Here is a 12998-nt window from a genome sequence, read left to right as displayed (position 1 = left end):
CAGGCGTTTCTGAAACGGCAGGTATGAAACGGGTTTCATACGTTTTGAAACGTTTCATAAAAGGTAAGAAACGAGTACAAAAAGGTTTCATACAAAATAGAAAAAGCATGTATATTTTTAACTTGAAATATACAAAAGAAAAAACTGTTGACATAACTTATAAGAGACCACATTGAATTCATTTCAATAAAAACAAAATACATCTAAGATATGATGATATCACAAATCACGTGGGTGATCACTGATGACTAAACAAAAATCAAAAGGATCACCACGTGGGTGATGAGTCATGACTCAAAATCCAAGATCAAAATAAATAACATGTCCAAAGTTCAAACTAAATAACATGTCCAAATAAAATGATACTGGCAGCTGCTAGCTACTATCTGCATCCTCATGCTCATCCTCATCTGCATCTTCTGCCTCTGCAGCCTCACTCTCAAGGTCACTGCCGCTAGCCGAGTCCTCAAATGCCTCATCCTCTAGAGGTGCAGGTGCACCACTAGTACTAGCCTCTCGAGAAGATCGTGTAGTGCGAGCCGGAGCCATGATCTCCTCATAGAGCATAGAATAGATGTCTCTCTCCTCTTGAGGAATGTCGGGAATCTCCTTGCACTTCATGATATCAATCTTATCTAGATTCACTTGGCGAGGCTCAATGGGATGACCCTTTTGTTCTAGCAATCGGAGATTGCAATGACAAAAGACAAGCCTCTCCAATTGTGCTGTGGAGAGTCTATTTCTCTTTTTCGTGTGAAAAAGAGCCCATGTACTCCAGTTCCTCTCACAAGGCCCTGAACTGCAATCCTGGGAGAGAACTCTCAATGCAATCTGTCTCTACATTGTAGAAAAAAGAATGTTAAGTTAGAGTCAAAAAGAGAGTAGCATTTGAATGTAGATTTTGAAAGAATAGGAGACAAAGATACAAGATTCAAGAATCAAGAACCTTACCAAGTTGGGTGTCCCAATACCATATTTCTCCCACCAAGACACTGGCTCCAACTGTGTCTCCCTGTGCAATGCAGTAGCTCGCCCAAACATATGGCTACCGTTGCAGTAAATGAGAAGCTCATCCTCGAGCTTTCTCATAAGCTGTATATCACCTCCCACTCCCACCAACTTGGTAATGTACTCGATCCATCCTAACTCTAACTCCTCATTGAGGTATTGCTCCTCATTCCTCCAAAGGGGATGCAAAATGTGAGCAACAGCATGGATTGGCCTATGAAACCAATCCCAACGCCGATTCCAGATCTCCTTACTATCTTGAACTCTACAACCATGATAACGATTTGGAATCTTTTGCAAAACATCTTTTAATATCAAAAGTTTTTGATATATACATAGAGCGTCTCGGCTCCAAAAGTCACCACCTCAATCGCATACGCATAATGTAAGATTCCTCCACAACCTCTCAGGATGTCCAGTATCTTCCCCTGTAAAATCAATCCCCTCTTCAAAAATATAAAAGATCTTGTTTCTGCCTGTTTTAGTAGTCTAGAGAGAGAAAATATTCTAGAGAGAGATTATTTAGATTTTGAATATTTTTGGATAGAAAAATTTCTCATCTTATTAATATAAGTTCCCCTGAAACAGAAGTTCAAAAAGATTTCCAGAATGTGACATACATAAGAGATCAAGATTTATAAAATAACTTATAGGAAGACTCAAGAGAAAGACTCAAAGACTAAAGTTAAAGCCCAAGGGTGAGCACTTGTCACGCAACAAGGTAGTGAAATCATTGAGAGCTTCACCAATTCTGTCCATGAACTCATAAAGCAGTCCAATGGTACTCCCCTCCATGTCTGTGAGCCGAAGGACACTATACATGGGCTGAAGTGCCTTCACAAGTCCCTCTGCATCCTGCCACCAAGTATCTCTCATGACCATACAAGAGAATGCTATAGACTTGGGCTCATTCTTGTCCTCCCATGCTGTCCATTCACGACACACAATAGTCGGTTCAAGGAGTGGCATGTGATATTGGAGAAAGAGTCTGGCTTGCAGATAAAGACTCTTCGGGCTAACAAAGGAGGAGAGTTTTCTTCCAATGCGTTTGTGCGGTTTTGTGCGGAACATGGCATCAAACGAAAGCTGGCCAATACAGGTTCGCCTTTAGAGAATGGAGTAGTTGAGTATAAGAACCGGACTCTGGTGGAGATGGCGAGGACAATATTGAACCGGACTGTGGTGGAGATGCGTTTGTGTGGTTTTGTGCGGTTTTGTGCGAAACATGGCATCATGCGGAAGCTGGCCAATACAGGTTCGCCTTTAGAGAATGGAGTAGTTGAGCGTAAGAGCCAGATTGTGGTGGAAATGGCGAGGACGATATTGAAGCATCGTGATCTTCCTCGTCCACTTTGGGGAGAGACTGTGGCTACAGCTGTCCATATCCTCAACCGATCTCCGACGCCTTCAGTACCAAACATGACTCCCTTTGAGGCTTATTTTGGCAAGAAACCACGTGTCTCCCATTTCTGTGTGTTTGAGAGTGATACCTATGTTCACATTCCAAAGAAGCAAAAGGAAAACCTTGACTCCAAGTCCCAGAAGCTTGTCTTTGTGGGATATAACTCTCTTTCCAAAGGATACAGGTTGTATGAACCGAAGCAAAAGGAGGTTGTCGTCAGCAGAGATGTTTTTTTTTATGAGCATGTTCCAGCTTCCACTGTTTATGAGCCGCCACTTCTTGGAGACCCACAAGAGTCTGATGATGGTTCCCAGTCGATTGTGTTCCAACTGGACAGCCTCAGTCAGTTGAGGAGGTTGAGCCCGCGGCTGGAGATGAGCCCTCGCTGTAGCAGGAGGCTCCGCGTTCTGTTCAAGTACCCATGTGGTTATTAGACACCCTTCCAGAGTCGGGTGTTACGGAGCTTCCCTCCGAGTGGACCACAGAGGACGGACCTTGAAGATCGCATAGAGTTCGTAACAAAAGTCATTCAGCAGAGCTCTTACGGATAAACTATGCTTTGATGTCTCGTATCATGCGAGACAAAGAGCCCACTTTCGTAAAGGAAGCCCTTTCACAGGATACTTGGAGAAAAGCCATGCAAGTGGAACTAGATGCCATAGAGAAGAATAAAACTTGGGAGTTGGTTCCGAGGCTGTCAAAATGGTCTGTAATTGGTGTCAAGTGAGTCTTTAAGACCAAGTATACGTCAAATAGGTCGGTGGACAAACACAAAGCCAAACTTGTGGCTAAGGGTTATGCTCAACGGCCTGGCATCAACTATCAGGATACCTTTGCACTAACAACGAGGATGACCATGATTCGGACCATTCTAGCCCTTGCCTCTTCTCAACGGTGGCCCGTATATCAAATGGATGTGAAATCCGCGTTCCTTAATGGTGACGTGCAAGAGGAGGTGTATGTTGAGCAGCCTCCAGGCTTTGAGATTCCAGGATCAAAGGGGATGGTTTACAGGTTGCGGAAGGCCTTGTATAGTCTTAAGCAGGCTCCCAAGGCTTGGAATGAGAAGATTGATTCCTTCTTTCTACAGACTGGATTTCAGAGACCATTTGCAAATCCTAACTTCTCTCTCTTTCGGGAACGCGGCTTGGTCACATTGATCATCCTTTGTGGATGACCTCATTCTCACTGGCAGTCATGTGGAGCACATTGCAGTGACGAAGGCTGCCTTATCAAAGGAGTTTCAGATGTCCGACTTAAGCTTACTCCGCTTCTTCTTGGGATTGGAGATCTGGCAGACCCAAAGGGAGTTCTTTGTCTCTCAGCAGCGGTATGTCCATGAATTACTTGAGGCCTTTGGGATGGAGAACTACAAGCCCATCACATCACCGATGGACCCGAACACGAAGCTTACAGTAAATGATCCTTGTGAGCCGGTTGATGCCTCTGTATCGGAAGCTGGTTGGTTCATTGATCTGGTTGCTGAACACTTGATTGGACTAAAGCTTTCCTGTGGGGTTGTTGAGCTCGTTGATGCAGACGCCTTTGATGTCTCATTGGGACGCAGGATTACAGATCTTGCGGTATCTGTAGGGTAAGAAGGATCTTGGACTCTTCTACGACACTAGAGGTGAAACGAAGGACCGAGTCCGACTCCAAGGCTGAAGTGACTCAGATTGGGGAGGAGATCCAGACACGAGGAGATCTACATCAAGCCACAATTTTACCCTCAACTCAAGAGCTGTTTCACGGAGTAGCAAGAGGCAGCCGACTATTGCCTTGTCATCTAAAAAGGCACAGTACCGAGCTACTTGTGAGGTTGTGTGGCTGCGGAGGTTGCTTGGCGAGATTGGGTTTCCACAGAAGGAGCCCACAGACATCCAATGCGATAACCAGAGCTGTATCGCTGTTGCTCGTAACCCGATCTTCCATGCCTGCACCAAGCACATAGAGATACAATATCACGTTGTTCGTGAGAAGATCTTGGCTGGTGACATCTTGCTTCTTTATTGTTCGACGGAGGACAATACGGCGGACCTCTTCAAGAAGTCTCTACCTTAGGCTATGCTCCAGCAGCGGCACTCCAGCTAGCTCACTGGGGTTGGTTCCACATCCAAGAGCTGAGAGGGGGTGTTAGGAGTCATCTCCTGTGTGTACATTACACCAAGACCTCTATTGTGGGTGTGCCCGCCCAATTTTGGTGTTTCCCCATTTTTCCTCACTCTCCATGTATTTTTTCCATTTTTCTGAGGTGTGGTTGGGCTGTCGGCTGATTCCTGATGCTGGGCGACTGCTGATTTGCTACCCGACTCCTTCTAGTGACCTGACTGGCAGCCCTGAAACCCCAGTAAGCTTTCTAGCAGGCAACTTGGGCTCACAGTTTAGCCAGAGTTTGTACTCTTTCAGAACTGGATTTTGCTAATTTCAGCCTGCACAGAAGGTGCAGCCAGTTGGCTGCACGCAGGCAACCAAGCAAATGCTGCTACAAAACTGGCTACAGAACTAAAGGGAAAGGACTGTTGGAAGCCACACTGGAACAAGGATCCACTACAACAAAATAACATTGGAATCATCCCACTAAAATAACCGAGGAGGAAGATTGCTTATCTTGTTGGTGGCCAAAAGACTGGTCAATTTAGAACTTCTTGACCGCCACCTGACCAGCCTTGGGCTCCACAGACACCCGCACACAAGATCAACCTCTTAACATACCAATGACTAAATTTGCTCATGAGTAAATAACTACATTTAAAATTTACTTGAAAATTTTCAAATGACCTGTGAAGTATCTTCTAGCTCTGCAAAGCTGTTTCGTTCTGCCCACAACAGATCAAGCTGGCTCGTTCTAGGTGTCGTTAGAGTCGAACGAGGAGTCCCACTTCCGGCAGAGGATGATGCCACACCTTGATCTGTTTTGCCTCCAAGAAGACGCTTGAAATTTATCAAACTAAGTCCTCGCAGATCCTCCACACTCATGGTATCACTGACACACATGTCATCCAATCTGCCATCCATGGCTTTTCCCTGAAGGTCATTGGATTGTGGTGAAGCATTGTCAGATCCATCATGTGAATTCAATTTAAATTGTCTAAATCCATCTGGACTCTCATCCGCTGCCACTTGGTTACTTTTTGGTGTATTCAACTCTGCTATTTTCTCTAAGTTGTCTGCCAGCATCCTAAGCCGTTCGTCTAGGCTAACTCCTTGGACATCACAAGCATCTGCCAGGGTACACCGTAGAGAATGAGGCTCAAGGTGTGAAGTGAGAACTTCTTCTTCGCAAATCCTACAGATAACGAACTCTGGCTCTTCCCTTTCTGCATCTGTCCAGTTCAACGAAGGTGACTTTTGTGCCTGTTTAAAGGGTGTGGACACAGATGCCAGGTGTGAATCTACATCAGCTAGTTTACCCTCTGTTTGATCCCATGCGCCTTGTATATGGGTTACCACACTCTCCTCGCATGCCTTCGTAGCCAACCTTTGTGCAGAGAAATTAGGGTCATTTACCTCAATGCTTTCACAAGCAACAGCACATGATTTCTTGGGATTCAGTGAGCGATTAGCATCAGATTGACCAATTTTTGGTGAGCAAGGCCGCTGGTTCTTTAGTTTTGCTTTTTCTAAAGCAAATCTATGCTTTCTCGTATGCTTGGAGCTTTTGAGCTTAGGCAAGCCCGCATCACATCTAGCAGACTGTTCTAAAACCTCAGGGAGAAGCTTTTTGGTGGTGGCTGTACCCTTTCCCCTTTTACTTAGACCAGATGACAATGTTCGCTCAACTGATGGAACACCCTTCAAGCACTGCTGGATTTTGTGTAACCCTTCCTCTTCTGGGCTTGTCTCCTTTTGAAATTGAAGCAACCTGGTGCATCGAGTAAGTATAAAAAGCATTCGAGTGTGAAGCTGCTTCAACAAGCCCATGGGCAGTTCCTGCCGTCGCTCATCGAGCTCATGAACAATGCGTTCACACTCTCGACGGAAGTCAACAGGTGAAAGGTTGGTACATCTTTGAGCTAAAACTAGGAGATCCTCAACATTCTCCTTCCATTCCGGGAATGAGTCGGTATTGCGGTCAAGAATCTCAATCAGGTCTGCTGCAAAAAACTTGAGCTCTGCATCCACTTCTTCTTTGGCAGTGTTGAATCGTGCCCGCAAAGCAGCCAAAAGCTCCTGCAGATCCACCACATTTGGTGATAAATCAGAATCTAAAGAGCACCTTTTTTTAATCATCTAGTTGTTAATGTGTAAAACATTTGGTGTATTGTTTGTGGCAAAGAAACAATACATATACCTTCATAAGGTCATAAAAATCTGAACTTACGAATTGAGAGATTTGAGACCTACCCCTTGAGACGTGCATGTGAGACCTACCCCTTGAGACGTGCATGTGAGACCTACCCCTTGAAGACATCACTTACCTCCAAATCATTGTCACTATGTGGCCGGTGAACATCATGTGGGCGCCCACCTCTAGGACCCAACTCATGTGAAAAGCTTTTCATATCCTTGGGCCACTTTTTAAAAATGCGATTCTGTGGGACTGCCGGAGTGGGTTGATGGAATGTGGGAGATTCTGCTTCTTTTATCACATCCAGCTGTTTCCCAGCAATCTGTGAACCAAAAACAACGACATTATGAGATTGATCAAACAGAACAGGTATATAGAATGGCAATAGTGCTGGTTTAAGAACCGTCATAGCTGTAACTCAAAGTGGCAAACAGCATACCTCCATGTCGAAGCTTTCATCAAACTCATTGTTAAGGTATGATAGAAGGGAAGATGGGACCTTCTTTTCCATAATGTCATCTGTAGAAGGAAATTGTCAAAGCACTTGGCTATAATAAAGAGAATGCAAATAGGAAACACGAGGTTGCAACAAAGCATATCAATGTATGTCTCGATGACGCTAGCATTTTTTTTCAAGCTAATATACATATTTACGTGTAACTTGCACCCCAGCATGATACAAAAGCCACTAAAGCAAGGGCCAGCCCGATTGATGACACTATAATTTTGTTCAACTCCCATGAAACATTACAAAATACAGACGACTTTTGCATCCTACCAAACATTTTCATCCATAATCTGAACGTGACCTTTAAGAATTCAAAAAACATATTAGTGCCAACCCTCAAAGCCTGTCGCCCTTTGCTCCTCTCTTCCTTCTCTTGTTTACTTTGACATGTTTAACTCTTCGTAGCATTCCTCATAAGCTCAGTAACTATTTCTTTCTTTGAGCCTTAAGAGCTCATGTATGGATGCTGCCCCAAAAAGCTTCGAATTGTTCATGCCTGTACAGGCAGTTCCCTTAAATAGCATAAGCTCATAATCCAAGTTCTAACCATCCATTATCTTTTGAGCTCAGAAAGCTGGCTAACATCTGGGACACAGAGGCATACCATACCAGAGAAGAAATGCCTCTGCACCAAGCACAAAATTGAAAGTAGTCGCATGTATAGCCACACTTATCTCTACTTCCAAAGGCATCTGCCCTAGGTTCCAAACCATCTATGAAGAAAATCCCTATGAAAAATACTTATCCTCCTCTTCAGGAATCTGACAAGTGATGCAGCAAGTGCATTCTCAACCATCACCAGAAAACACTCCAAGTCCTTGCCTGGGAGATGACTCCTCGGAAAGCATTCACTTAAATTGGGGAGTTGGCCTATGATCTCCAACGAACCACATCCTTTGGACTTTTGCCTTTGTCACAATTCTCAGTGTTGTCTTAATTACTACATAAAGCAGACCCCCTCCCCCCACCTTTTCCTCAAAGACAGTGCCAAGTGGCAGGCAGTGTGGGTCAACTAAACCTCAATGCTCAAACAGTGGTTTCAGACATTCCCACCGGGCAAGTGAAGAGGTTTTGCTAGTTTTCTTCAATGAGGGTGGAAACTGAGCTTGAGCTTCGAAGAGGTCAGACAGCCAAGCAAAATATCTGATGTGGCATCCAGTTCACGGCCTTCTGGGGTTCCAACCCAGACACCCGGAAGTAACAAGCTCACTGCCGATGGTTTTCTATAAACTCTGACAATACAGGTTCTTGCAGCTCTGACAAATTTGAATGGCAAAGTCAGCGGTATGAAGAATGAACCACCCGGCTGGTTGGCTCAGGCATGAGCAACTGCCCAAGTCTCGCCAGCTTGGGACTTGTCCAACTGAAGCATCTAAAGCCAGCCTACATCACACTCAATCTTCAAAGAAAGACCATGTACAAGCCGCTCTACTTGAGCCTATGTGCAATCTAAATTTGAATAGCACGCACTAATGGCACACTCACTACACACATTTCAACACCCTACATAGTCCACTACCATTTCATGCAGAATCATGCCGTTACCCGAGAAGTAGAAGCATACCTCACCTGATTTAAGAGGGACTTTTGATAATTCTTGTGCAGATAAAGGTTGAGTTCCCACCTTTTCATTTGCAGTAGAAGTAACAAAACTGCTAGAAGTAAAAACCTGGCCAACCATCCTTCCAGAATGGCCTCTCTGAAGCCTTTGTGACTCAGCTTGAGACTTGCTTCTCATCTTTCCTTGTGATATTTTGGAAGTCGTATCTGCATCACAATAGGTTGCATTAATACTTGTTTTGCAATGCTCACCCTCCCAGTTACTTGATAAAGCCTCAGACTTGCTTCTGTCTACATCACCTGACTCTTTGAGAACCAGACTTTCTAGCTGAGATCTTTGATAAAGGGCCTTATCACTTCTCTCCACACTAGGCATTGCCTTGTCACCTTTCATAGATTTACTCTCAGAAACAATTGCTTCGTTTTCACCCTCAGTACCATCCTTGTACAAGGGCCCTGACCGTGTCTTGATACGATTAAGCCCAAGAGAGAGAGACAAGGATGAACTATCAAGATCAGAACTCTCATGAACCACAGCTTCAGTTTTATGCACTGCTGCAGGATCCTTGGTTTTGCTTTTGCTTTTGCCCTCTTCTTCCAACCCGCCTTCAGTTTTCTTTCTAGGGCTTGAGATACAAGCAAATGCCTCAAATGATTTCTGCACGTTCAGGTTATACTTGCTGTCTTTCCAGATTTTCTTTATTTTGGCATCGCCAGCTCCTACTTGTTCAGAATTGCCAAGAGCAGCCTCGTTCCTTGCGGCAGCGCTGCCATCCTGTGGCTTTTTTGTGCTCTTCTCCATTGTTTGGCAGGGCTCTTTTGACAAGCAGAAATATGTACGATTGGATGCTTGCACAGTTCCAATACCACCTTTCAACTCAGCCTTATCATCGAGATTTCTGGTTTGTGAAATCTGAGGACCATGCACAGGTCTGCTGCCATCATCTTCTGCCTTGCTTTCAACCTCTTCTTGCTTAAAACTGCTCAGAACCTGATCACGCTCCTTCTGCAAATCTGACCTAGAGTCGGTGCCATGTTTGCCATTCTTAGATGCCTCCTTTTGCTGACCTTTGAGCTTACTGGTAAGCTTCCCAAAGGGCCCCATCTGTGATGGAACACTGGTGGAATAAGTGCTTAAGATTAAAGGGTGCCTGGGTCATCAGCTGTTTGCATAATCCAAAGGACCACTGATAAGAGATGACGACTCTGAAGATACCATGTGTGATTCTTCTAGCAAGTTGCATGCAGCAAGGAATACCTTCTCTTCTCGAGGACAGTCCCGAATCTGTTCCTGGCAAAAGCCCTCAAACACGTCCTTCAGAACGCCTGTGGCTCCCACTTTTGGCGGTGACATACCTCAAACCTTTGACAAGAATTGCGTTAATAGCAATTCTTTCAAGCACGAGTTCTAAAATCGGGTATTGGTAGTAGTTAAGATCCTGTGCAGCTCAAAATTACTTCCACTGTGAAGCCATTATCGTCTCAATAAATCAGGGGACAATGGAGTCTGCCAACCCTAATCCTGTCTAGCCCATTCTACAGTGATGAGATCTCCCAATGACAATTCTATGTGGCAAAATCACATGGATCTTGCCCCAAAGAAGAAGAACTCTTGGAGGTCCTGGCTAATTACGACGGATCTGTACACGCTGCTGGTGCAACAGCTCCCCTGAAAGACAGTATTTCTTGTTAGCTAGAGAGAATCCGAGATTCGGTGTTGCAGCTAAGAACCCACCTCGGTAGGTTTGATGAACCCACGCTGAAATGGGTATGCAGCGAAGAAGCCACTTCAACCTTACTTGAGATTGCGAAGAATCCAGCTCGAGATTTGTCCGCGACGAAGAAGAGGAGGACCCGCTTTTAATCTGCTTGAAATCGATGCCCGCAGCGAAAACCCCACTCGCACTGTCATAAAAAACAGCAAGTGAAATGGAGCGCCAAGAAAAGCATGGCTTACCTGAGAGCAAACGCATGCATGTGGGTTAGAAGAGTTTACGTCGACGGAAAAAGAACAGGCCTTTGCGTTCTTCTACTTCTGCTTTTGCGGACCACTTTTCGTCTGACGATTCTAATATCTCCAGCCCAGATTTCGCACCGACATTGTTGCCACTCTCCCGCGCCCAAAGCCCACCAGCCCTTCCCTTATCCAGTTGTCAATCCACCATTCCTTCCCAACTTGCCGAACCAGCACTCGGTTTTCGCCCTCCCCAACCTTCTGCTCTTCCATCACACGTCTTTCTGCTCTAATAACCCCTTAATCTTCTCCATAACCCAATAGCTAATGCTCTAATAGCCCCTTAATCTTCCCGGTAACCCAACAGTTACCGCCCCTTAAACTAAAAAACCCCAAGTGGGCGCTTTGTTTAAGGTTTCAAAGAGACCGTCTGTGGGGCACCGTTTCAACGATCGACAAACAGGAAAGGTCCTCGCCCAGTTTTGGAACAAGATCTCACACAAGGATCGTCTCTTCTCATACACAACCCAGTTCTGTGTGACCCACAGAGACATCGTTTGAGAGAAGAATACTCGCGGACGTAGAAGGGGGGACCTCATCTTGGTGGGCGACTACCTAATGGGCTACGTAAGCCTTGTTCCATTCTCTCTTCCAGGCTATTTCCCCCCCTTCTTACGCTCCAACCCCCCATGAATCCTCCCCACCACCAACCCCCACTCCACTCTCCTACCACTTGTAAACCGGACCAACCCTTGCCTGTTAGTAAGCTACCACCACCACAGTTCAGCTCTCATCCACTTCATGTTTCCTCATACTTAAAGTGCTTTCATATAAGCACACTCTCACTAGTTTGTTTTTTTGGGGGGTTAGGGAGCTTTCACACGGGCTTTCCATAGCACATGACATCAACAACTCTCCATGTTGCACAATCACAATATGATGGGGTGAGGGAGGTGGGAGTGCATTCACGTGGATGGTGGAGATCTACAAATCTTCACATGTAAGTGTGTGATGCCTATCTTGCATTACTCATTGTGGCTATGAAGAGGATGATGGACAATGTTACATGGTTTAGAACACCCCTTGGATGTTGTCATCACTCACAATACCTTGCAATTTTGTGTGAGTGTGTGTGTTTTTTTGTGCGCAGCAGGGGGGGTCATGAGAGCCAAACACTCTGCTATCATCATGGGCAACTACATTGTATTCAGCAATTCTTTCATAATATGCTCCTCCTATGCACAAGAACATTCAAACATTACAATCCTATCATGCCCTCTCTTCCCATCTAGCAACGCCCTTTTTAAAAGGATGATGATTGACCTTTTGACATGGAAGGCTTTCTAAAATTCTCTCCATTGATGAGGTATACACAAAGCATCATACAAGTAAAGTGTGATCATGTGCTTTTCTTTTGGACGAAACCTTGAATAGTAAAGCTACTTGTTCCCCTTTTTTCAACGTTTAACTTTCTTGCGTTTTACATTACACTTGCTTTCATTTTTCATTCTTACAAAAGTCGCACATTTGTGCATATGGTTTGAAGTTGATTATCATGCAAATTAATATTTGCTGAATGTACATAAAATTCTTGTTAATTCTTATCATGTGTTTTAGAAGGTTCTATAAGGTAGAAGATATTAATCAAGTTTTATAAAAATTTGCTTGTCAAGTTCATGAAAGGAAAGGCAAGCTACCTTGCCATAGAAAGGAGAAGAGAATTATATTGAAGTAAAGTAATGCCTTTTCAAAAGTAACGGCTAAGTAACAATAAGCTTTAAATTTATATTTATGAAGTTGATGGGGCAAGATTTAAAGCACCTATCATACCCTAAATACATTATAGGCTATGTTAAGAAATTGTGTTTAATATGTTTCAAATGTCTCTAGCAATGAGTTTTCCAAACATCCAACGGTGACTTTTTTTAAGTTGATGAAGCAATAAATATGCTTTGTATTGAAAAGTTTAAAACTGTATGTTCCTTTGAATTATCTCAAGTTGACCTAATTACTTTAAACCCTTGCACAAAAGTACTTATGGATCGCTTTACGCAATCTCAGGTGTGATCAATGATTGTCTTCTTGGTCTTAATTAGGAGGAACACAATGGAAACCCTAGGTAATGCTTCATTTCAAGATGGAGGAAACCCTATTTCTCAGAGGATCAGCATGAGGAGAGAGGAGAGAGAAAAGCATAAACGTTTTGATTAAGGTAACAAACTTTCCCCCAATTTTGGTCATGCTCTTCACATTTTGGAGCAGCTACCCCAAATTTTGG

At 44.2% G+C, this 12998-nt stretch overlaps 1 protein-coding gene across 8 annotated transcripts in view; it reads right to left on the bottom strand.

The window, feature by feature from the left end:
• Positions 1-11391, bottom strand: part of LOC147640627 (putative serine/threonine protein kinase IREH1) — a 60783-nt gene extending 49392 nt beyond the window's left edge. Inside the window, exons 1-7 of one of the 8 annotated variants that reach the window (XM_086813677.1) lie at positions 10724-11391; positions 10566-10671; positions 9067-10435; positions 8776-8973; positions 7138-7217; positions 6829-7020; positions 5189-6580 (exon numbers count right to left, since the gene is read on the bottom strand). In XM_086813677.1, the coding sequence (XP_086669803.1) occupies positions 5189-6580; positions 6829-7020; positions 7138-7217; positions 8776-8973; positions 9067-9871 (2667 nt within the window). In that variant the 5' untranslated portion in view covers positions 9872-10435; positions 10566-10671; positions 10724-11391. Of the gene's footprint in view, positions 1-5188; positions 6581-6828; positions 7021-7137; positions 7218-8775; positions 10436-10501; positions 10672-10723 lie in introns of all 8 variants that reach the window. The other 7 variants (XM_086813687.1, XM_086813653.1, XM_086813668.1 and 4 more) reach the window with 7 other exon arrangements.
• Positions 11392-12998: the final 1607 nt, after the last annotated feature.

Source organism: Cibotium barometz, chromosome 2, assembly GCF_041138505.1.
Source record: "Cibotium barometz isolate CiBa-2024 chromosome 2, ASM4113850v1, whole genome shotgun sequence".
NCBI lineage: Eukaryota > Viridiplantae > Streptophyta > Polypodiopsida > Cyatheales > Cibotiaceae > Cibotium > Cibotium barometz.
This window is presented reverse-complemented; position numbering and strand designations above follow the sequence as displayed.